The sequence below is a fragment of the Camelus bactrianus genome, chromosome 27 (genome assembly GCF_048773025.1).
Source record: "Camelus bactrianus isolate YW-2024 breed Bactrian camel chromosome 27, ASM4877302v1, whole genome shotgun sequence".
Taxonomy (NCBI): domain Eukaryota; kingdom Metazoa; phylum Chordata; class Mammalia; order Artiodactyla; family Camelidae; genus Camelus; species Camelus bactrianus.
This window is the reverse complement of record NC_133565.1, coordinates 29,588,908-29,614,142: the sequence shown is the minus strand read 5'-3', so window position 1 is coordinate 29,614,142 and position 25,235 is coordinate 29,588,908. Positions and strand designations below refer to the sequence as shown.

Genomic DNA, 25,235 nt, shown 5'->3' with positions numbered 1-25,235 from the left:
GAAAACTATGTATAAAGTCACTGGCATAAAATTGTATCTATCTCATTATTATTATTGAGTAGTCAGAAGAGTCTTTTTATTGATTTTACATTGGGGTGGAAGTAGGGAGTTGTCTTTTAAGCCTCAGACTTCCTTTTCAAACAGTTTTTTCTTTCATTGTCTTCATAAAATGTCCTGATAGACCTCTAAAGTCCTTTTGAAACCTGTTAAATTCTTCTAGACATAAGCTTGTTCCGCAAGTCCTGTGCTAGTACTTTGTATTAAAAGTAACAGTCTTGCCACAGGTTCTCTTTGTTTAATGTCATGATGTGGTGCTGATACTTATTTGTACTCTATTGTATTTTTTCTTTTTAACTTTAAAGTCTCATCATTTAGAAGTCTGAAAATACAGAAATGTTCGTTTCATTCTTACTCTACTGTTAGGAAACAAATGTTAAATTTCTACCCCACAGTTCCCTTTTCCAGTTCACGATGGGAGATGTGCATTTCTGCTATGCCAGTGCATCATGTACAGCTTAGTACTGGGGCGTCTGGAGCGTGTCTTCGTCATGCTAGTTTTCATCTAGTGCATTCATGCACAATTCTGTTGCTTGATATGTTTCTGGTCCAAATTGGTCTCATGTTTCAAAGTTCTAAAACTTACGTTTAAGTTATAAAAAAAGTATCTCTGTGTTAATTTTGTCTTAATGATCTACTTACATATATTGAACCCTTACTTATATCATTTTAGTTACTATTCCTGCATAGATATCATTTTTAAAATCTAAATATTTTTGCTTTTCTAGCCCTGTATCAAATCAGTCACTTTTATCAGAATCTGTAGCATCTTCTCAAGTGGACAGTACATCTGTGGACAAAGCAATACCTGAAACAGAAGACCTGCAAGGTTTGCACATGAACTAGTCTGTGTTTTCTCACTTATTTAACATTTGAGTATTATAAGCCAGGCACTATCCTAGGTGCATATGTTTTTTAAAATTGCCTGCCTAAGATACATATTTTTACATTTATTTTCTTTATGAGTAGAATATTATATACCCTGAAATATTTAGTTGACTGAAATGTTAGGAGCCATTTCCCACTTTTATATAATTAGGTCATCAATATAAACATAGAAAATTAAAAATTGGGGGTTTTTTTTTGGAGAAATGTAATTAAATGAATGAGTGGTGGTGTTACACTGTTTTCTTTTACTGTTCTGCCTAAATACTATTTCCTCTCCAAGAAAACTGGGGCTGATGATTTGAGAGAAATCTTTTGCTTTTGACTCAGATTGGCTAAGTGACTATTTATTTTGACTGGCAGTGGCCCCTTTTTCCCATCTGTGACTTCCAGCATAACAGTCACATTCAATTACTTTTATTTATAGCATAGTGTCCCTTGTTCCTGCCCATGCTGTTTATATCCTCATCATGTGGATCAAAATGAAGCGGCTCTAGGAAGACTTGAAAATATGTATGAAGGCTTTCTAGTGGGCAGAGACTGTAGAAGAGGCATTTAGGACACTGTTAAAATTATGCTTAATTAGTCATATTCTACCAGTGTGTGGAAACAATGTGTTAATTGAGAAGGATACTCTGGAAAGAAGCCCAAGGATGACTGTGTGTCATTTTATCTACGGCATGATTTAAAGTAAGACGATGCCGTGACCGTCAAGTGAAACCTTCCATTGTACATGGTATTCACATGGTGGCAACAGATAGTATCTGGCAGTCTTAGCTGGAGTTTTCTAAAGTTTGAATTCAGCTAGGCTAGCTAATTCCCCTTCCTCTGATTTCATGCCCAACAAATAATTAGCATAATTTGCCATTTGTAGATTTTATTATAACAATAAAGTGAACTGTCTGGCCAACATAAATATTCCAATATATTATAAATATTCATAAACATTAGAAGTGAATCCTTTTTTATTTTTTAGTTAAATAGAAAAGTTTAAGGAAGAGCCAGAGATAAGGGACATTTTAAAAAGCAGATATAGAAAAATTCCCAAGATTTAGTTATCCATTAGGCATGGGAAATAAGACAAGGGTGCTGTTAATGCTTTCACTTGTGGTTGCTTTCAACAGGAAGCTTGAAAGAAGTTACAGTTGGACAAGATTTTAGATAGGGTGAATTGGAAGTGATCAAATTTCAAAACTAAAAGAGTTCAATTGGAGGTTGTAGGTGGCTACTAGATATTTAAATTTATGATCAGCATTATGTCTGAAATTTGTAAGTCCTTGGCATAGGTTGAAGAATGAGAGGCAAAATCAAGAAGAGCAAGTAGGATAATGAGTTGGCAGAAGGGAGAGGAAGAAGTCATCTAGAGCCTTGTTGGTTTCAGGCCACAGATACCAAGGGAGGATTTCAAGGAGCAAGAGTTGCTTAGTTCTGAGAGACAGCTAAGTAAGGAAGAGTGAAAACAGGCACTAACCATGAAGATACTACTTACGACAGAACAAATTTTAGAATGTTGGTAGTGGAAAAATACATGCTGCTTAAGGGTAAAATAGCAGTTCTACAAGTTTGACAAAAAAATGAAGATTGTGGGTTAATAGGCCATAGTAATATGAAGTGCTTTTATACCATTTGTGGCATATGGAGAACAATACAGTTTTCTCCACCTAGTACTGAGTACATTAATGCAAAAGATGGTCTTGGTGCCATATTCAGAAAAATTGTAGGGGATTTTAAAATTGTATAGATTGCTTTTTCATGTGTGATTTCAATGACAGTATTAACTTATAAGTACCTTTTAAGAACTTAGCATTCATAATTTCAGCATAGTGGAATCTTTGAAGAAATGCGTTTCATCTTAGTTTGAGAAGATTAGTTTTCAATGTGTAAAATCTCTTCATAGCCTGGTTTTTACAAATATCCTGTTATACTGTTGAATTAAGAATGTCTTCTTTTTATTATAAACATGCCTGCAAATGTATGTGTATCTGTATATATACATACACTCAATACATAATTTACTTGTGATTTCCCTATTTGATAGGAACAAATGTTTTTTCCATCTAGTTCATACATGAATGAAAAGAGAGAAAGTCTTTGACTCAAGTCCTATGGTTATTTGAGCTGGAACTGGGACCCAGGCATCTGCCTCTAGGCCAGTGTTCTTTCTACTAGACAGTTGTGGTGCTTCCTGGACCGGGATGTCCCTGTGTGTGTTCTGTTGCCACATCCAGCCCCGCTAGGGTAGGATCAGCTGGTTTGGTGACCTACTCAGGAATCTGTTTTCTTCCTTATTAATGTATTTGCATCCCTCAAAGGAAATTTATTTAGGTAGAAAGACCATCCCAGGTGAAAGAGGGTTCATGAGGAGTCCCTGTGTGCCTTAGGCAGAGTTTCCTAACATTTTTTATTGGAGTTTTCAGAACAGTGTCCTTGAAACGGCTTTTTTTCTGTGTAAGTATCCTGCTTACAATTGGGATATGTTGCCACCAGGTGAGTGGTGCTGCTTTCATCTTGTCCTCATGGCTCTGAAGAGTTTTTTACCATGTTTAACTGAGAATTTAGCATATTACAGCATCTTTCTCATTTAATTATGCCTTTTCATTTAATAAACCACAGTACCTCAGTTTAAACAGTGTCATTTAGTAATGTCAGATTTTCAGTTTACAAAAGCTTAGCTTTTAAAACAGAAAAACTTTTTAGTGTTTTGGTGCACTCTAAACTATGATACTTGATTGCTTGTTGTATAATATGCTTAACTTCAGTTAACCTCTCTGTCCTCAGATATTGGATCATAGTAAAAAGAATATGGAATTTAGATCCAGAAGTTCTGTTTTCATACCTTGACTCTTCCACCTCTCTGAACCTTATTTATATTATTTATAAAGGTGCATAACAACCATGTCCACCTTATAGGTTATTAGAAGTCAGTGAAATAATGGAAGTGAAATGTGCTTAATGAACTACAAAGAATATTCTTATTCTGTATAAAGCTAGTGATTTGGGAGTTATAGGAGGCTTTAGAATAAGAGAATTTTAAAGCTTTCCAACAGTAGCATGAAATCACTACTAAGGTGGTGAGCTCTCCATCAAGGAAGCATGTTAGGAGAGCTGAGTTACGGTCAGGAACAAAATAGAGGGGATTGCTGCACTGAGTGGCAGAGTGACTTACAGTTCTCAAGTTTTTTTCAGCTCTGAGGGTTTCTGACTTCACACAAAATAGAATTGGTTTAGAACAACTAGAGAGAAATAGTCGGTCCATTTGAACTGAAAATCAGACATTTTTGTGTGGATTAAAAATCAGAGATTGATTTTAAAGAGTGAGTGATAGTAGCCAAAACAATGTGGGAAAAGTTGGAGGACTAACAAGTCCCAACTTGAAAACTTAATTCAAGCTTCAGTATTAAAGATTACACAGTACTAGCATGAGGATTGTCATATAGATCAATGGAATAGAATTGAGAGTCCAGAAATACATTCTCACATTTATGGGCAATTGATTTTTCGACAAGGATGCCAGGATCATTCAGTAGGGAAAAAATCATCTTCAACAAATGATGCTGGGCCATTTAAACAAATGACATTGGATTCCCTCTCTCACACCATACACAAAAGTTTACACAAAATACATCAAAGACCAACATGTAAAAGCTAAAACTTATAAAACTTTTAAGAGAAAAGAGGCATAAATCTTCATGACCTTGGATTAGGTTTCTTTAGATATGATGCCTACATACAGCACAAGCAAAGAAAAAATAGATACATTGAACTATATCAAAATTAAAGATCCTTTTGCTTCAAAGGATACCATCAAGAGTGAAAAGACAACACACAGAATGGGAAGAAATTTGCAAATCATCTGATGAGAATATATAAGGAAATATAGACATAGTTGTCATCAATAAAGACAACCCAATTTTTAACATGCTACTTACATAGATGAACTTTGACAACATACTAAATAAAAGAAACCAGGTACAAAAGGTCACACGTATGATTCCATTTTTATGAAAGATAGACACAGTGAAGAGGGCTTTTTTGATGGAGAAGACTTTGTGAGAGCAGAAGCCTATGGTAGGAAAACATGAAATTTGGGAAATAGAACAGCAGTAGCTGGAGTGGCCAGTTCAGACAAGTATGTGTTAAAACTAAAGCTAGAAAAGTTGTCTAGAACCAGGCCATGGAGAATTTCTAAGGTATTTGGTTTTAATCCATGGTAAGGAAAGAGAGCCATTTTGAAGGTTGGTTGATTTTTGTTTGTTTGTTTCTTATAAGATGACACAAAGTTGTATTTTTAGGATTAATGTAACAGTTTTGTGCCTCCAAATAGCTGCTAATAGAGACTCATCTCATTTATAGGGCTGATCTCTTCAGGATGGTGGCCACTAGCCTCACGCAGCTATTGACCACTTGAAATGTGGCTAGTCTGAAGTTAGATAATGTATTTTCATTTGCTAAGTATAACATATACACTAGGTTTTGAAGACTTAGTAGCGAAAAAAAAAAAGTGAAATGTTCTATTCTTTTCATATTGATTATATTTTAAAATGATAAAATATATTTTGTCTGTTTTTATTTTTAATATGCCTGCTAGAAAATGTAAAATTAAATATATGATTCAATTATTGTATTTCCTTTGGACCCTGCCACTATGCAGGCTTATTTTTCTCTTGAAAATTTAATTTTTTTCCCTTTTTAATGGATTTTTGAGCTAAGAGTAACTTAAAGATCATTGGTCCTCTTCCTTATTTTGCATACAAAAAAATGAGGGAAGTGAATTTTATCCTAGTGGGTCATTGTAAAAGTGTGTATTCATTCAGTAAGTATCTACTGAACAACCACTCTGTGTAAGCACTGGGTATACAGTGGTGAGTGGAAATAGTCCCCAACCTCAGAATGCTTTAGCTTGATCCCTGAATGAGACTTGTCATGATTCTTTGAAGACGGAATATGTTACGTTACATAGATACTGTATATACTGTAAGATGACCTATTAATGTCATCTTACGTTCAATTTTATTTTTCACCATGTGTCTGAATATGCCCCTAAACCGAGGTAGTGCTAAATAGTTTTATGTACTCATTGTTATATTTGTGTGCTTTTTTTTCTTTCTTTCCTTTTCTTTCTTTTTTCTTTCTTCCTTTCTTTTTTTTAGCAGGACCCAGAGCAGAATGTGATCTTGAATGTGATCCTCCATGTGGGTAGTTAAACTAATTTTACCTGCCCAGTGCTTTTTGAAGTGTCTTTAAAGTAGTGGCCGGTAGATTTTGTCTAGTTGGGATTCCCATTAAAAATTGTTAGCAAGCGCCTTGCAGCTTACTTCACAGCCTTTATGCCATCGCATAGGCCTCCCAAATAGCCTTTTGGACCAGTGGATGCGATGCAGGCAGCAACCTGTTCTTAATCAGGTTAATAAGTGGGTGTTCTTTGTTTATAATTCTCATCTCAGAATATGAAAAACTGCCTAGATCTGAGGAAACTGTCCTTATTTTGGCTTGAGGTTCAGTAAGAGTATGGTCTTTTGGCCTTTAGTCTACTGTATGGCCCTTTTAAAAGATTGAATCATTTCCTTTTACATAGAGTTTGATAAGGGATGCTGTGATCTTAAATATCACATAAAAATTGGAGAAACAGGAGTAATTTCTGAGAGTCGTATGTAGTACTGAGTACTGTACTGTCTTGCCCGTAAATTCATTTGGTGAATGTCTACATTCAGGCTAACACCCACTAGTTTCAGGTAAGCTGAGTTACCTTAGTCTGATGAGGATATAGTGGATGTTGATCAGCCTCAGATTTGAACCCTGGTTCATAAGCTTTTCCATTGCCAACTGATCCTTTACTTTAAAGGTGGTGCATTTGCCTCAGTTAAAAAGAAACCATTTGCCTTGACAGATCTTTAGGGTTAATACTGTGAAATGTCTTTGTTGCGGTATGCGGTAGCATTTGTTATCCATAGCAGATAAGTGTATTTTTACTGTTTTCCATTTCCAGATACCAAAGTTTGTGTCTCAGTGGTTAAACTGGTTTTGTTCAAATGTGTAATCTTGTGGGATGGTAGTGTTGTTATTGCCATTAAAGCTTTATTTATAGTAGTTTATTTGAATATCAGACTTTCTTGGGAGAACAGGCATGGCTTATAGATTTCAAAGATAGTAAATGTAACAGATTGTTTTCTGATTGCAAATTAACGATTTTTGAGCTCATTTACACACAGCCAAACCTTACCTGATAGTGTTCTAGGGGCTAGGGATAAAAGAGCAAACAAGACATTCAGGCCCTGCCCTCACGGAGCTTACATTCTCAGGGTATTATTTATTAAAAATAAAAGGTTTTATGTATCCATGTTGTTTCAAAATAAGATGTATATATTGGTAGAACTATCTCCCATCTAGCTTCAGAATGTCTAGGTGGAACAGTCACGTTACAGAGTTGTTTGTTCATGCATATTTACTTGTTTGTGGTGTTTTGCCTTTTTTCATATTTTGTTAAAATATGAGATAATGTGTTAACATAAGCAGGTTAGAATCCATTACATCAAGTGTTTGAATATCTACTAGGTGTAGTTCACTGTGGTGGGTGCTGGAAAGTCAAACAGGGAGTAAGATTCCATCCCTCTCAACAGGCTTACAGTCTAGTTGGGGAAAGAGGGCACATAAATATAACAGGTAAGTAACTCAATACTAATTCCATTCAGCAGATATGTATTGAGTGCCTGCTGTGTGTTAGGAGGCACTTGGATAGGCCCTGGTAACAGGGATGAAAAGGATAGGTTCCTGCCCTGAAATGGTTCACAGTGAAGGCCAGGTTAAGTCAGATGGGCATTTATAATAGTGTAGAAAGTGCTACTGGGGCATAGTAGGGTTTCCTGCTGTGTCAGGGAGGGAGGGAATAGATTAAAAGTTGATAATATAAGCATAAACAAAAAAGACACATTGGGGTTGGCCAGGTAAGGAGGAGGGACAAGAGGGGCATAAGAAAAGTATTCCATATAGAAAGGACAACTTCTATAAAAGCCCAGAGGTAAGGGAGAATTCTGGATCTTCAGGGAACCTGCAGATACTTCAGTGTGGCTGAAGCGTAGTGTGTTGTTGAGGGGTGAGAAATGAGGATGAGAAAAATCCTGAAGGACTTCTGGGCTTTATCCTGGGGGTTTGTGGGAAGTTGTCAAAGAATTTTAAACATTGGAGGGCATATCATTAGATTTTCATGCAAGGCAGATGATTTGGATGCAGTATGTAAAAGCATGGATTGAAGAGGGGGCTCACGTGAAGTGTCCAGTATTTGGTAGAGACTATTTAACGGAGTTAAGAGCAATCAGAGTGAAAAGCTGCAAGAAAACTGAGACAGGGTTTCCTGGGGGAAGGGCTACTTGACCTAGATGAAATGAGGGAAAGGAATTCCTTTTGAATTTATGGTAGACAGTATGAGCAAAGGTACCTGGCATAGCCCCAGAGATTGGTTGAGCAGTAGATTTCTGTGAAGGACGACAGTTGGTGATGAAATTGAAGAGATTAAGAACTTGATCCCTGGCAAGTCACTGTTTTAGAACAAGATCCAGGTCTGCTCGGTCACATTATAGATTTAACTCTAGTAACAGCACTCAGGAGGGCCAGGATAGTTAAGGGCGGGGAGGGGGGTGTCACATTTGTTAGGATTTAGGGACAGTAATTTGACCTGAATATTAGTGCAGCTGTCCTTAGTTTCACTACTTAACATTTTAATCAATTTATCTTATTCCTAATATTTTAAAGGTTTTATATGAAACAGCCTGAGAACTTTGAACGTACTGAGTATTCCACTGAATCTTGGTGTCAGCATTTTTTCCCCTTGTCCTCTTTGAAGTCTACATAGTTCTGAGCTCAACAATATTTAGAAGTTTGCATGTGACCATTTTCTTACACACTCCCTTAGAATACCCAAGGAGTATTTATGTGTTGTGTGTCTTTTATTGGTCAAATACATAATTATTAGAAAATGTAGGAAATATAACGTTTTCTAGAGTCACCGTTAACATGTCAATATATATTTTAGATTTTCTGCATGTGTGTATACATGCATATATAACTGTATATTTATATTTAACAAAAAGGGGGTCATATCATATAAACTGTGTAACTTAATGTAAGCATCTTTCCAGGATAGTACATTAATAAATTACTCAGTTATCCTCTGAATAAACAGATCGGAGGGGGGGGAACAACCACCCAAATAGCAAGATCTCATTGAATAATTAAATTTCATCACTTTCCTATTTTTGTCAGCTTCAGTATCAGATACGGCACAGCAGCCATCTGAAGAGCAAAGCAAGTCTCTTGAAAAACCAAAACAAAAAAAGAATCGCTGTTTCATGTGCAGGAAGAAAGTAGGACTTACTGGTAAGAGCCTAAATCATATGGTTTAAAATTAAGATTTTATTCGAGATGATTCATGACTTACTGTTACTGGCTTCGTTTAGGATTGTTTCTGTTCCCATAAGAGTTAATACTGGATATGCTGCACCTTCTGAATTATCTTAAATAAAAGTAGTTTTAATTACATAGCTAAAAGTAAAATGAATAGCTTTTCTTTTCAAAATTCATTTCAGCTGAGTTTGAGAATAACAGACAAGTAAGGTCGGTTTGCGGTTTGCCAGGTGCTGTGAAAGGGCAAAGGTGTGGCTCCTGCCTCCAAAAGCCAGAAACTAGTTGTGTGTGAGAGAAAATTTAAGTACTTGGTGAGCTGTGAAGTCCTTTCTCTATGTAAAGTGGCTAGCCATGGGTGGTTGTGAGGGTTCCGAGTTAATGTACGGAAGGTGGTGGCCCTGTGCTGCCACTCAGTGAGTAATCAGTACACGTTAACTGCCGTCGCAGGGCTGTTGGGTGGTACTGTTATTAAGAAAGGGAGAGAAAACTTCACAGTCCTAGGGTATTGGCCCCCCAAAAAGTACATTTAAGTGCAAATAGATTGCTTTGGGAATTTAGAGATGGGCATAATTAGTTTATATAAAAGAAGAGGCGTAGAGGCCCATCAAAGAAAGTATCATGAAGGTAGAATGTTTGAGATGGGTCTTGAAAGATGAGTAGGACTTATAACTGACAGAAATAGGGGCATTTCAGCTCGGAAAAAAATATCTTCACCAAGGGCACAGAGAAAGGAAAGGATAGGGCATGTTTAGGGCCATAAATGGGGAATGTAACTGTACCACAAAGTAGGTGAAGAAGGGTATTGGATACCACCATCAGACAAAAATAGAGACAAGACTAAGATGTGTACTGTGATGAAGTGATAGGGAACAGGTGCAGCCGTAAATAGTCACCGCTGACTGTTTACATTATGCCAGGCGTTGTGCTGAGTACTCTGCCTAAAAATCAACTTACGAGCTGAGAAGAGGAGATAAGATTTCGAGCAAAATTATATTTTAGGAAGGTTTCTCTGGCTAAGGAGTATATAGGAGATAAAGAAGAAGGGAAATTAGAGTCTGATACCAGAGATGTGTAAGACTGGCCCATACCTTGGCAAGTGTGTTTATTTAAAGAATACAAACATGAACTAATAAGAAGACGTTTCAAAGTATACATACTTAGCATCAAACATTATCTTTCTAAATCTCAGAAACATAGACTTCATGATTAGAAGGCTGCAACTTAGTAATTTTCATCTTTTCCAGTCTTCTCAGTCTAGTGTTCTTGGCTTCATTTTTCATTCATTATTATGAAGTTACAGAGTATGTTTTTGAAGTTAAAAAAAAATGTAGTAAAGGAAGTTTACATCAAATGTCAGTGTTTAAAATACTGATTCCTATGCTCTATTTCCAACAATTCCATCATACCATAAAATCCTAACTTGGAGGGTGCAAGACTGGTTTAATTTAAAGACTATCCTCACTGCTTATATCTGTCTTTTGTCTTCAGTTCTTCAGGCATTTCCCTAAAATAAGTAGCATTTATTGCATGATAGTATATGTTAAGCACTTAATACTTCCTCATTTAATTCTTACAGTAACTGATTCCAAAGTTACAAATGCAGAAACTGAGGCTCAGAGAGGCTATTTGCCTACTTTAGTAAGTAGATTCACGCTTAGGCAACCTAACTAGATCTTGTCTCTTAATCACCCTGCCTGGTTACAGTTCACATCTCCATTGGAGGTTAGCCAGAGAAAGCTAATACACTTTTATTTGTTGACAGTTCTGTCAAAAGTTTCATTTCATCTTTCTTAATTAAATCTTAAGATTGCCTTCTGACATTATGCTTTTTTCACATGTATGTAGTATTTGAGAAATGTTCCACATTTTCAATTTAGCAATTCTGTTCTTGATAGGAGGCAGTTGTGGCCATGTCACAGGTAAAGAAACTTGAGCTGAGAGAAGTGGTTATGACTTGCTCTGGTACAAATCTGTATTTGTAGGTGGGAAGAAGGAATGAAGCTATCAGCTAGTGAATTTTGAGAATGTTACTAGCTCATGAAATGGCTTGTTTGGAATGATTCTTTAGATTGCTGCCCTAAATACATGATCTTTTTTAACATTGATTAGGCTAAGGAATTTAATATTTAGAGCTTCCATTCAACTCATGTATGTGTATTAATCGATTTTCAGGGTTTGAATGCCGGTGTGGAAATGTTTACTGTGGCGTACACCGTTACTCAGATGTACACAATTGCTCTTACAATTACAAAGCTGATGCTGCTGAGAAAATCAGAAAAGAAAATCCAGTAGTTGTTGGTGAAAAGATCCAGAAGATTTGAACTCCTGCTGGAATACAAACTCCTTTGACCATCTGCAAACTAAAAATTGACTTGAGGTTTTTTTTCCTAGTCATTGGGAATGTAGAGCGATGTATCGTGCATAGACCTTTTAATCATGCATGTCATCAGAAGAATAGATTTTTGTTTTTGTTTTGAAAATGACTCTGAACATTTATTTCCATTGCAGTTTCTGTGGCTGAAAAGACTTAAGTAAACTTTACAAGTATTATCCTTTTAAGATCATTTTAATTTTAGTTGAGTGCAGAGGGCTTTTATAACAAACGTGGAGAAATTTTGGAGGGCTGTGATTTTTCCAGTATTAAACATGCATGCATTAATCTTGCAGTTTATTTTCTCATTGTGTATGTATATATAGCTTTTCTCTGCAGCACGATTTCTCTTTGATAATGCCCTTTAGGGCACAGCTAGTTATCAGTAACTGAATGTATTTTAATCATTATGGCTGCTTCTGTTTTTCATTAACAAAGTTATACATATGTTAGCATATAGTTTCTTTGCACCCACTATTTATGTCTGAATCATTTGTCACAGGAGAGTGTGTGCTGATGAGATTCTAAGTTTGTGTGTTTTTAATTTTTTTTTGAGCGAGGGAAGGAAAAGCTGTATGCATTTCATTGCTGACTGCAGGTTTCTTTCAGATTACGTTCATCGATCTGTGTGTATACAATATGAAGAATGATCTGAAGTAATTGTGCTGTATTTATGTTTATCCACCAGTCTTTGATTAAATAAAAAAGAAAACCATAATGTTCCCTTGCGTTGCTTTTTCTTTGTTATTCTTTCCGGTAGTTCATTTTGGCTTTTGGCCCTTTAGTTTTCTACTTTACGAGTTTTGTGAGATGAACTCTCACTTCTATTTGTGACTAAAATTTACGATGATAAGTTGTAATTTTACATTCCTGTGAGTTGAAGATGTCAGCATTTCTTTAAAGCCAAGAACTTTTCTGTCACTAAGATGTCATACTTTCTAGCTTTTGTGTGATTCTCTGTTCTGCTCTCTGTCACGCTGAATTAGCATCTAGTGGAAGCTGCTTTTTCTGGTAGGATTAGAGAAACTGAAAAAGCGTAATTCAGACAGCAGTTGGAGAATTGTGGAATAGAAGGGCCTCCGAAACACTGTTTGTCCTGTGGTTTTCAAACTTAACTGGCAGCCAGCCTTTTTTTTAAACATGAAATATTATGTAAAACATTAAAATAGTCTTTTACAGTAAAATACAAATTTCTGTGTTTAAGTTTGTTTATTTAACTACTTGTATATTCTGTCTTAATATGTATATTCTAGCTTGTGTAATGATGGCTTAGCATTGAAATCTGTGAATAAGGGAAAACTATTATGGCTATTTAATAGATCCACTTAAAGTATTTGATAGAATTTAACACCCATTCTTAATAAAACCCTTTGATAAACTAGCACTAGAAAGGAATTTCCTTAAGGTGATAGTTTCTATGTAAAACCAACCAAATAAACAAAAAACAAGCATCTTCCAAAAAGAGGAAAATTTATTACCCTTTAAGTCAGAAACAAAGGGCTGGTTTTCCACTATCACAGCTTATATTCAAAATTTGTGTTGGAGAGCCTAGCCAATAGAGTAAGTCAAGAAAAAGTTTTACAAGTAGTAGAAACACTCATTTGCACATTACAATTGTTAGTTTTTATAGAAAACCAAAGTAAGTCTAAAGAGAATACCAGAAATAATAGGGTTTGGGTAGGTTAGTAGATGTAGCATTAATTTTCACAAGCCAGTTTCATTTGTTTACAGAAGTAACAACTAGAAAACAAGAAGATAACCTTATACAATAGTATTAATACCAAGTACCTAGGAAGTGAACAATGTATGATGATCATCACCTCTTTAAGAAAAAAATTCTTAAACATTGAGATAGTAACTGAGACCTCAAAAAAATAGGGAGAGACATGTTTGGCTAGGCAGACAATTTCATAAAGATGTCATTTGTCCCCAGATAATTCCAGTCAAAATCCCACCAAGTTTTCTTCTGGAACTTGTTAAGGTGATTCTAAAGTAGAAGATAAAGGAGAGCAAAAGGCTAGGACATCTCAGAAAGGAAAGAGCAGAGGGGTGGGCATTTTTACTTGCCAGATGTTAGGACTCACTATGAAGCCATGTTAAAGTAGCATGGGATCAGCTAAAGGCCGTACAGAATCCCACTGGATTAAACCAGAATGCCCAGAAAATGCCTGCCGACCTCCCTGCAGAAGATGCCTGGCCCCGCTGCTTCTGGCTTTCTCTCTGATTTGGTCTGCTTTTAGGTAGCATAGCAAACTTTTCACCCTTTTTTTTTTAAGTTAAATTTCAGGGCCGTGGGACATCAAACAGCTGAGTCTATAGGTCTGCTTTCTAGGAGGATAACCACTAGCTACTTGAGACTTGTAAATTTAAATCAGTTAAATCAAATGAAGGCTTTGATTCTCCATTCACTAGTCACATGTCAGATGCCCTGTTAGCTCCGTATGGGATAGCACTGATAAAGAACATCACTGCAGAACATTCTATTAGCAATGGTCTAGCCCAGTGCATTGTGTCCAGAGGAGCTGTGCTGATTTCCCTCAATGCACAGGCAGAAGCCCCAGGAGCTAGTGGAGGGAAAAGCAGATGTGGACCACCCCATCCAAAGGGAATTGTGGGCAAGGTAGACACCTGAAGATGCAAGACTCCCCTGGTCTGTCCAGCAAGGAGGAAGGTAGGTGAGTTTGGAACAATAAGCGGGGAAAGTAGATGGCAGACTAGGAGTAGAGCTTTTGGTCTGGAAGCCTTAAGGAAGAGAGAAGCAGGCCTCAACTTGGTGCTTTAGAGGAGAAAGAGAAGAGATGTTAATGAGAGACGTAGTTCAGTGGGCAGTTATTGTTGACACAGGAAAGCACTATTTGGGGAGAGAGGCACTGAGAAATACCTATTCAACTATGCCAAACAGGTTGCACATGTTAAAATGTTGAAATTTTTCTGCATTTTTGGGTGCATAGCTATAGCTCAAAAAGGAAAATTTAGATGGGGAAAGGAAAAATTTGAATGAGAAAGCTCTTCAATATGTATGCACACAAGAAAGCAAAACAGTCATAAGTAGTTGAAATCACAGAGAAGAAGTTGCTTGTGCTTTAATAACAAAGGAGAACATTGTATGGTGCACATTATTATCAAGGCAATTGTCAATGATGTTTTCTCTATTTAGCATGATGGTTCTTGCTTGTGGGTCTTTCAGATCCAGCTTAAATCCGCATTGGCTTTGAGGTGGTATTCCATCAAGACACAGACACAGTAGTACCTGAAACAGTTAAAGCAGACTGAAGACAGAAGGAAAAAGGGCAGGGAGAAGAAATTTGTCTTGCAAAAAAAAAACCTTGAAAAAACCCAGTCTTGGTTGAGCTGGTTCACTTGGCTCTGCTTCAGGATAGTCAAGAAAAATGATAAAGACCAAGCACTTCAGTGAAGCAAGTATCTCCTCTCAAGTGTTCATTGTACACGTTTTAGAGGGGGCATCATGTGTTTGGCAAGTATACCATACATTTTAGCATCAGAGGGATATACGTCGTGTGCAAACAAGAGTGACATTCCGTTGTCTTCAAGTTCAGCATTTAGAGGACCTTGGGACTGAATTCAAGTAATTCAAAGTGCAAGTGAAATTTGCAGGGTGGGGAGAAGGGGAATGGGTGGACTCCTGAGTGTTGCCCCAAAAAGGCTACCCCTCTGCTCCCAGTACAGGCAACATCCGCAGCCTGCTCATCTGAATGACAATTGCCCACCTCTCGGAGCCCCTCCCTGCAAAGGGTCTGCACCCTAGATTCAAAAAGCCCTTCCCAGTTCTGAAAAGGCGTCAGGGGCATGCTGGTGTGCACGAGGCCTGCAGCCCAGCTGCTGCAGCCTCTGTTGTGCTGCATTTTAGCATCTGAGGGAGGCACTGAATTTGGTGCTACAGAGGCTCAAACCAGCCCTTCAGGATGGAGGTGCCAAAACTCACTTCCAGTCCTGAAAGCGTCCATACCCTGTGACCAGAGAATTTACCCTCTGACAACAGTGTAGGAAAAGGAAAACTTTCTGTGTATGCATATGTTCGTGGCTCCATTATTAGTACAATCCCAAACACTGCAATTTCTTTAGCTGATGAAAATGATAATTAGGAAGCTTATTTGGCCACAAGGAAAAATGTTCAGAAGTAAAATGTAAGGAAAGACCAAAAAATTGCCTCTCTGTGAAGTCAAAAAATCGTGTGCATACACATGGAATGAACAAATAACATGGAAATGTGATAATTGTACGATGATGGGGATTATGGGCAATATTTTTTCCTTAAAATTCTTTTTTATATTGCTGTAATGTACATACTTAACACACTCCCTCCCAAAATAGGAGAAAGAAAAGAAAATCGTGTATTTGCAAGTTACTTCAAATGTTTTGTTCTTTTCTTTTCCCCAAATAGAGAACAGCTTTGGTGTTTTCAGACACTATATATAATTAGTGGGTTGGCAAGTCTTATTTTAAAATAAGAAAGTACTCCCCCTTCAGCTATCTCATACCCACACCTCTACACACACGCGCACGCGCACACGCACACACACACATACACACACACACACCTGCCCCTCCACCTTAGCCCAAAAGGTTTTGGTTTTCTCTTTACCTGGCTTTTATCACCACTAGCTTGTGAGTATTCAGGGGAGGCTCCCAGCCCATCATGGCTCACACAGCACATACTCCGTCAATAATGAAGCTGCTGTGGTGCTGCTGTAATCCCAGTGCCTGGCATGGGGCCGGAGGGGTCCGTTGGCTATTAATTAGTTGCCTTTAGTCAACAGCTTTATATTACTTACCTTCTGTGTCAGGTGTTTTGCTGGTCGTTGACAAAGCTGCACACAGAATAAGATAGTTCCCACCTCCAAGAGGAGGGGCAGGGCCAGTACAGAACATGTAAATAGCTCATTGCCTTGCGGCTAACAAGTCACTTGAATTTGGTAGGTATTAGGTGCTGCCTGGAATGCCTCTTACAAGGTCGCAGAACAGACTTGGGACACTCCTCTTTCTTTCCCCTGTCTGGAACCTACCAGAAAGAGTCAGACCACCTACCACTGCCTCTCCAGGGCCGACTCAACCAAAACTCAGGTCTACCCTTGGTAGAGACGCTCTGGGCAGGAGACAAGAGCCAAGAGGCTGGGCAAGACTGATCCCCATACAGGGTGCTCGCTGGTCAGCTTCAGTCATCTCAGGGCCTAGAGAGGGGGTTCAGCCAGCCCCACCTGCAGTACCCCTCCCCTCAGGCCTTCGGGTTTCAGACCCATTTATCTCACATTATCCCAACAGTCCAGCCTCTCCTCCCTCCAGGCCAAACTGCACGTCGGCCTCCCTTTCTCTGCAGGGGTGGAATTTGCGGAGCAACAGGGCTCGCGAACCTGGCGGGCTTCGGGGAAGAGCCGCTGCTCGCGGGGGAGAAGCCCTCGAAGGGGCGGTCTCTTGGTGGGCGGGGTTCGAGGAGGGGCGGAGCCCTCGGAGGGGCTGGGCCTGTCTCTGCTGTGTCACGGGGTCAGCTCCGGCGGGGTGAGCCTGAAGGGGCGGAGTCCGCAGGAGGCGTGACCTGGCCTGACCACCTCTGCCGAGTCCAATCGCCTTGGTCGCCCGCAGCCTGCAGCCCGCCGCCCTGCTCTGTTCTCGCCAGCATGTCCTTCGTCCCGGTGGCCGAGGATTCTGACTTCCCCATCCACAATTTGCCTTACGGCGTCTTCTCCACCAAAGGCAACGTGAGCTGCAGCGCTCGGCTTCCGGGTGCGGGGAGGTGGGGGCGTCCCCTCCGCCCGGGACCGCCACACCATCTTTCTGCCCCCCCCCCCCCCCCCGCCTCAGCCCATCCCTGCCACTTCTTGCCCGCACCAGACCAAGCGGGACGTCGGGCCTGTAGTTTCCCTACTGGGCGCCTCTCGTGAAAACTCTCGGTGTCATTTGGGGCCTAATAACTGGTGTCTCGCATTCTTCTCCCTGGGGAGTGCGATGGCGGGGTGGGGTGGAGGCAGGGGCCTTTTTGCTTTTGAGGAGCTGATCATGGAGAATGCTTTGTTTCCTCCCCTCAAGACACACGTTATGCCCCAGGTTAGCCCCTAACTCTCGAACCCGGGAAATATTAATTGACCCGGTGTATTGAGCACATTTGCTGGCAGTAGAGCCCTGGGATCTGAGAGGTCAAGTTTCTTTGCCTCCAGCTGGAATTTTTTCGGCTCCCTGGCATTCCTTTGCTGATCAGAAGAAGCCCTTTTGGGCAGAGAAATGAAATTTCCCTTAGTAAGTGTAGTCTGATTGGCAGAAAGAAATCTTTGAAAACTGGGGGTTTATCAACAAATACATAAGAAGATCCCTGGGTGGGGAAAGCAGATTCCCTTGGATTTATTCATGGTATTTTTGGCTTAGATTTCTGCTCCCAAGCTTCAAGGTAAACCGCTGATGCAGCTCTGCGAGCCATGGAGTCCCAGAATCTGCTTACACTCAACAGTGTTCAGGAACTATTTGCTAAGTGGAGCTCCTGGCAGTGAGCCCATTCCTGGGAAGTGGGTTCCCTGCCCCCATGGCTGATCATTGGCCCCAAGTGCAGCAAATGCCTAGGTCTAGAAGATTCAGCGTATGGTTTCACAACTGCCAGGACTGACCAGATGTTGCAAGGACACAAAAAGTTAACACTTAGTCCCTGGAGGGAGGCAAATACAAATACGAGGCATGTTAACCCTTGACCTGTGTTAGCCAGCCTTGCTCTGTGCTCCTCTAACACTTTGCCCTCAGCATTGCGTCCTCGCCTTTCCTCGGGTACACATCGACTAGGCAGCAGCCTTTGCGAGAGGCAGGTGGGGTCCTCTGTCTTGTTTTCCCAGAAGACTCTGGAATGAAAGCTCCTTACAGTGTGACTAGTGACCTTCAGACACCACAGTCCTGCTGTTTCATATTATGTGCAGGGACAGCCGCTAGGGATGTCTGGGTCCCACTGCCCTCTGGAAAGAGTGCTGAGGGTTGGGAGCGGGCCCCTTTGGCATTCCAGAAGGCTCAGAGCCTTCAAGTGGAACAGGCTGTATCTAAAGCTATGGCTGCAGGCACTGGACATTCCAAGGGTGATGGCTGCCATTCCAGGCTGGCCTAGTTGCCAAGGCAAAGCCTCCCTCCTCCAGGCCGTTGGCCAGCCGTTCATAATTTGGGTGGAACAATAGTGAATTAATCCGGCTTTCATTTTATGCAGTGAATGCTTATGAATCCCAACTCTGGGCCAGACTCTGGGCTGGGAGTTGGGGATCAAAGACACATGAGACACCCTCCCTCCACCTCGGAGTGCTCATGGACTAGGGGAGGGTATCCTGGCTCTCTCTGTGAAGACAGGGACAGTGGCTTCTGAGAAACAGGCGCTACAGTAACCTGGAGCTGATGGCCAAGTTGTTAAAGTCCCTGTGGTTCCGGGCCTGCCTCTGCCTCCAGACCCTCTGCTTCCTCCAGCCACACTGGCTGCCTTTCTGTTTCTGGAACATTCTAAGAGCATTTCCTGCCACAGGACCTTAGCACAATTGTTTCTTAGGTCTGGAATACCCTTTTTTCCCCCCTACTTTATGTGTGCCTGATTTCTTCTCACTCTTCCAGACCCAGCTTAAATGTCACCTCCTCAGAGAGGTGTCCCCTAAGCACCCTCACAGAACCAGTTTCCTACTGTATTTTAGCCGCAGTTTTTTTTTTAACATTTTTTATTGAGTTACAGTCATTTTACAATGTTGGGTCGAATTCCAGTGTAGAGCACGATTTTTCAGTTATACATGAACATACCTATATTCATCGTCACATTTTTTTTTTGCTGTGAGCTAACACAAGATCCTGTATATATTTCCCTGTGCTATACAGTATAATCTTGTTTATCTATTCTACATATGCCTGTCAGTATCTACAAATTTTGAACACCCAGTCTATCCCTTGCCACCTCCTCCCCCTTGGGAACCACAAGTTTGTATTCTATGTCTATGAGTCTGTTTCTGTTTTGTATTTGTGTGTGTGTGTGTGTGTGTGTGTGTGTGTTTTAGATTCCACATATGAGTGAACTCATATGGTATTTTTCCTTCTCTTTCTGACTTACTTCGCTTAGAATGACATTCTCCAGGGACATCCATGTTGCTGCAAATGGCGTTATATTGTCATTTTTATGGCTGAATAGTATTCCATTGTATAAATATACCACATCTTCTTTATCCAGTCATCTGTTGATGGACATTTAGGCTGTTTCCATGTCTTGGCTATTGTAAATAGTGCTGCTATGAACATTGAGGTGCATAGCCACAGTTTTTAATCTTTCACCACACTATGTGCTTCCTTTTGCCTCTGGAGGGTGGGAACCAAGTCTCTCCTGTATCCTCGGTACTCTTGCAGCCTTGATGTACTACTGGTACAAAACAGATACTCCATAGATGTTTTTGTCCGAGTGAATGTCTACCTTGTCTCTGGTCTCATGATAAAAGATTTATAGATATTAATTAATTGAATTCTCACTATAAACCTGCTATTGTCCCCATTTTACAGATGAGGAAACTGAGGCACAGAGAGGCTAAGATTCGGGCTCCAGGTCTCACAACTAGTAAGGCAGATTTGGGGTTGCACTCTACATCTATGAACTCCCAAACCCTACACTTTTCCCTCTTTGTCAAGCTAGACAGTGGGTAAAGCTTTCCTTTGGACAACTTTCTGTCAGATATGAGCAAACATTATGAAGCAGAGGTGATGCACATGGGTTCTCTTAAAGTCAGACAAATGGGATATCTCTTCCTAATTTGTCTCCCTCAACTTATACATGGGAACCCGGGGTCCTGAGAGGACCAGGGACTTGTCCAAAGTGATGGGATGGTGAATGACAGAGCAGGCGGGACCTCAGGGACTCTGAGTCTAGTACCGAAGAAAATAACTCCCAACACGTAAAGTAGAGGGACTCACTCTCTCGGGTCCTCAGGTCAGGGCTGGAAACCTGGGCACAAGGGCAGCTTCTTGCCTTTGCCTGCAGCAGGGGAAGCAGGCAGCCCCGCTTGTGACCGGGTCTTGGATGTTTCTCAGTGGAGTTGGCTCCTTTCTTCCTTCATCTGTGTGTGGCAGCCAGGGTCATAGAAGTGGCCCGAGGTTCTGCCCTGCACACCCCCTGAGTGGGCAACCGCTGGGGTCCAGGGGGGCCCAGCTATCTCACTGCTGGTCACAGCAGTTGACATTTTCCAGAGGGGAAGACTGAGCTGGGAACAAGGAGCCAGGCCCTCCAGGGAACCTCCCCCAGGGCAGGGTCTGCCTGGGGCCTCAGGGCCAGGTGAGGGTATGGCTCCGGGCTCCCCCTGCTCCCGGTGGCTGATGTGCACCGAGGGACGGCAGTCTTCTCTCAGTGCCTGGAAATGAGCAGCCAGTGGAGATAAGGCCAGCCCGTAGCTCCATCTCTAAACTCCCTGGAACTGAAATGGCAAAGCTCATGATTCAGGAGGGCTGGAAGCTCGGCTCAGGAGAGAGTCCTGGGAGGTCGAGTCTGCAGACCTGCTCTCGGGTTCCTTGTTGACGAGCAAAGTTCAGGGTCATGGGGACAAAAGCCAGGCTTTGCCAAATATGAGACATCTTCACAGTCAGGACTGAAGCTGGGATTTGATGGTGCAGAAAGGAACTTTCCCTGCGTGTTCCGCCAAGTCTGGCTTCGTGCTCCCACGTGACCTGAGCTCTGCCCTGTTTGAGCCAGAACAGAGTTCATGAATCCAAGCCCCTGGCCCTTAGCAGGGTACCTGGGACACTCTCTGCTCTGCCGTGCAAAGGAATTGCCCCGAGAGAAGGCCTAGGTTACATCTGAGAAGTAGTCCAGTTGCCTGGTGGGGTGGTGAGCTCTTCATCACCAGAGGCATTTAAGCAACCCCTGAGGAGCTTTGCTGGGAGCTTTGGTGGGCTCAGAGGCTTGAACTAGGCCTCTTGCAACTTCCCCACCCCAAGGGGTGTTTGATTTATTTTCCATTCACGGAACACAGATTCTTTTCCTTTCATTGTCCTAGAGGCAGAGATGGCACCAGGATCTGCCCGGACAGAGATCACGTGGGCAATATCAGCCCCTTGGGAGGCACAGGGAGCTGGGCTGCGGTGCTAAGGATCCAATTTCTCAGCCCCTCTCCATCCCGGGCCACCTACAGGGGGACCCATGGGCTCTTAAATAGACGGACTTTCCCGGTTAATGAGCCAGGTTTGGTCAAGGCTTTTCCCAGTGCTGACCATACCATCTTCCTCCAGCCAAGACCAAGGATTGGCGTAGCCATTGGTGACCAGATCCTGGACCTCAGTGTCATTAAGCACCTCTTCACTGGGCCTGTCCTCTCCAAACATCAGGATGTCTTTGATCAGGTATGAAGTTGTGACATGGCTTTTCCTGGATCTCAGTGGTGTTTGGAGGTCTCAGAGATTTTACCTGGGTAAGACTGGGGTTATTCTGAGATAGGCTGGCAGGAAGCAGCCTTGGGACACCTCAGGATGGGTTCCTAGGGGAGACAGTGTCTGTCTCTCTGCAGTCCTGGCCTTTCCCAGTTGTCTCTGAGATAAGGCTCTCCAGTAACTGGTTAGTTGCCTCATTTTAAGCGGACTGAGCCTCTGCCTGATCCAGGCCAGAGCTGGGCCCTCCAAGGGAGGGAGCCGTGAGCGCTGCCCTCAGGTTGCAGATACAGCCTGGGAGGGACGGACATCCGGCTCCAGGTGCCCTCTCTGTTGCCACCACTTAGGAGTCTGCCTGAAGTACACCTCCGTGAGTGATGGGCATGAATTGGCTTCCCTGTAAATGGTCAAACGCTTTGATGTGCATCTTCCTATTCCGTGGGTCAGGAATGTGCCAGGAGTTTTGCACACATCTCTTGTTCAATTCTCGCAATGACCCTCTGGCATGGGAATGGAATCCTCACTAGATGGATGAGGGTCTAATCTGAAATGAGACACAGTCCTCCAAGGTCACATGGCTACAAGGATTGGAGCTGGGGCTGGAACTCTGATCATGAGCATCCACAAGTGCTTTTTCTACCATGCTTCATTGGCTCAGAAACCTCTTTTTAACTTATGTGAAGGGGCTGCGTGTAGACTCCCTCCCCTGGAGGAACGCAGCCATCTTCCCTGCAGGCCGGGCCAAGATTAACCAGGCAGCTGTCCCAGACAGCAGCTCCCTGGCTTTACCAGTCGTCTGCAAGTCCATGAGGGGACGAAGGCCCATCAGGAGAGGTGACACATCTCCCCACTTGATGCACAGATGACAGAACTAAGAACGAAAGTCCTGAGAGTTTGAATGAACTGGAGATAAACGACAGGGGCCCCAGAAGGCTGGCTGGCCTCTCTCCTGTCGACAGGAGGAGTACCCCTCCTGGCTTGCCCGTGTGTGAGCTTCTTCCTCCCTGTCTTGGTCCTAGCCAACTCTCAACAGCTTCATGGGCCTGGGTCAGGCTGCCTGGAAGGAGGCAAGAGCATTCTTACAGAACCTGCTATCAGCCAGCCAAGCCAGGCTCAGAGATGACACAGAGCTTCGGAAGCGGTGAGGAGCCCGTGGACCTTGGTGGGTGGGGACCAGGGGACTCGGCCGGGGAGAAGAGGACAGTGTGGTAGTCAGGGCCATTCTGAGTCACCGCTTGGCTGCCTTGGCCTCGTCCAGCCCCAGCCTGGCCTCCTATTGGTGGGAGGGCTCTGGGACAAGTGGGATTACCTCTGTGCCTGGACCAGAGTGCCCAGCCCAGGTCAGGCCCACTGGCCCACTCCCTTGCTCACCCAGCCACTCCTCAGCTTCATTCACATGCTCGTCATTTAGCTTGTTTCCCAGAGTGGAACTTGGAAGCAGAACAGAGGCATCTTGTCTTTAGTAGATGGACGCCCTCCCCAGTGTGGCCTGCTTCAGCCCAGTTCCGACCCCAGGTCCACCTGAAAGTGCGCACTGGAGATTATAAGTGGGATGTTGGGAGTGGTCTGGGCTGAGCCTGTGGGTGGGGTACCAGAGCAGAGACCCTGCTTTGCCACTTGCTTTACCTCTAAGCCTCTTGTTCTGTGTTTCAGCGCGTTCACCTCCCAGGATTCCGCCACGATGCATCTTCCCACCACCATAGGTGAGCATGGTCTCTTTACTAGATGTGCATGGAGCAGCCTAGTGGGCCCGGACGGCTGCCCAGGACGGTGGCCCCTGCGTCCTGGTGGGGGAGGTCACAGGAGAGGGGCTCGGGGGCTGTCAGCCCCTCCCCATCAGGGACCCAGTGTTGGCTCAGGTCTGTCTGAAGGCCAGCGCTCCCGCCAGGGGTGTCTGCAGGCTGCTCAGATTTGCAGCTGGCTGCAGGGCTGCCTGGGCAGCAGACCACTCTCTTTCCCCAAAAAGCTGTGGGGGAGTGCTCTGTGCTCTGTCCATGAGTCAGCAGTTTTGAGGAAAGAGGTCAGAGGGTTTTGAGAAAAGAGGCCAGAAGGGCCCCAGTTTGAGACATTGGCAAGGTTTCTAACTGGAGTTTCAGTTAGGAAGTTGGAGTTTTCAAAACTCTCTTGGCCCAAAGCAGAGAGAGTCCAGATGAGCCGAGGCAGAAGGCTGGGCCCTCCAACCTGCCCACCGGCCCGGGGGCGCTTGCCTGCCGGGTCAGCCTGGGCTCCTGGGCGCTGAGTGGCTGGGGCCAGACGGGACTGCGGCCCGGGCTCTGGTAGGCCTTCCTGCTGCCTCTGACCCCATTTCTGTGGCCTGTGTCCTCGAGCAGCCCCCGAGGCCTGCCTGCTGGGTAATCTCCTTCCAAAAGATGGGCACACACAGGATCAGTGTATTCGCTGACCCTCATCTGAGGGTTTGAGGATCAGAGGCAGTTGAAAGGCGGTGCTCCGAGGGCATAGCTCCAGTTAAAATCCAAGTACGATGAGAGTCAAATGGTCCGCCTCTACTCAGCACCCTCTGGCTCCCTGACGGGACGTTTCTCCTCCTGTACCCCCTGCCCCTCCCCACTTCCTTTCTCTTGATTCTGAACCTTCCCCCTTTCAAACAGCCTCACTGAGGTATAATTTACACATCCACAATTCTCCCATTGTAAGTGTGCAGTTTAATGAGTTTTAGACAATATACACAGTTGGGCAGCCATCCCCACAGTTAAATTTGAAAACACTGCATCACCACAAGAAGTCTGTCTGCAGTCAGTCCCTGCTCCCGCCCCTAGGCAGCCACTGCCTGCCTGTCTCCAGTTTTTCCTCTTCTAGAAATTTCACATAAATAGAATTAAACTCTATGCGGGTCTTCTTTGTCCCTCTCAACTGTATTTCCCCTCGTATTACTGTTATTCCTTTCATCATATTATTTTTTTCATTACTTTTTTTTTGACTAAATGAAAATCAGCTTTGGAGTTAAGGAGGTCTTTAAAATACGTTTTCAAAGTTGTGGTAAAATACACACAGCATCAGTTTATCCTCTTCACGGTTTTTAAGTGTACAGTTCAGCGGCGTCGAGTACACCACGTTGTCCCCCTTGTCACTTTAAGCCTTTGGAGCAGCATGCTCTGCCCTCTGAACTGGGCTGCAGGCACCTCCAGGGTAGGGGCGGGCCTTCCTCCCT

The 25,235-nt window shown here is 42.7% G+C and overlaps 2 protein-coding genes and 1 long non-coding RNA gene across 9 annotated transcripts in view; 2 read left to right on the top strand and 1 right to left on the bottom strand.

Moving 5' to 3' along the window:
- ZFAND6 (zinc finger AN1-type containing 6) overlaps positions 1-12,428 on the top strand; it is a 57,252-nt gene extending 44,824 nt beyond the window's left edge. For all 5 annotated transcript variants that reach the window (XM_074354367.1, XM_074354368.1, XM_074354366.1 and 2 more), the window contains 3 exons: positions 786-886; positions 9,199-9,312; positions 11,512-12,428. In XM_074354367.1, coding sequence (XP_074210468.1) covers positions 786-886; positions 9,199-9,312; positions 11,512-11,660 — 364 coding nt within the window. In that variant the 3' untranslated portion in view covers positions 11,661-12,428. The remainder of the gene's footprint in view (positions 1-785; positions 887-9,198; positions 9,313-11,511) is intronic.
- Positions 12,429-13,163: 735 nt separating this feature from the next.
- On the bottom strand, positions 13,164-17,108 carry LOC141575279 (uncharacterized). Its single transcript, XR_012502751.1, has 2 exons — positions 16,504-17,108; positions 13,164-14,960 (listed from the first exon to the last, which is right to left on the bottom strand). It is a non-coding gene; the product is annotated as an uncharacterized LOC141575279 (long non-coding RNA).
- Positions 17,109-17,222: 114 nt separating this feature from the next.
- FAH (fumarylacetoacetate hydrolase) overlaps positions 17,223-25,235 on the top strand; it is a 30,226-nt gene continuing 22,213 nt past the window's right edge. The window contains exons 1-4 of one of the 3 annotated variants that reach the window (XM_045516781.2): positions 17,223-17,424; positions 21,932-22,042; positions 23,086-23,207; positions 23,720-23,769. In XM_045516781.2, the coding sequence (XP_045372737.2) occupies positions 17,344-17,424; positions 21,932-22,042; positions 23,086-23,207; positions 23,720-23,769 (364 nt within the window). In that variant the 5' untranslated portion in view covers positions 17,223-17,343. The remainder of the gene's footprint in view (positions 17,425-21,931; positions 22,043-23,085; positions 23,208-23,719; positions 23,770-25,235) is intronic. The other 2 variants (XM_045516780.2, XM_010955162.3) reach the window with 2 other exon arrangements.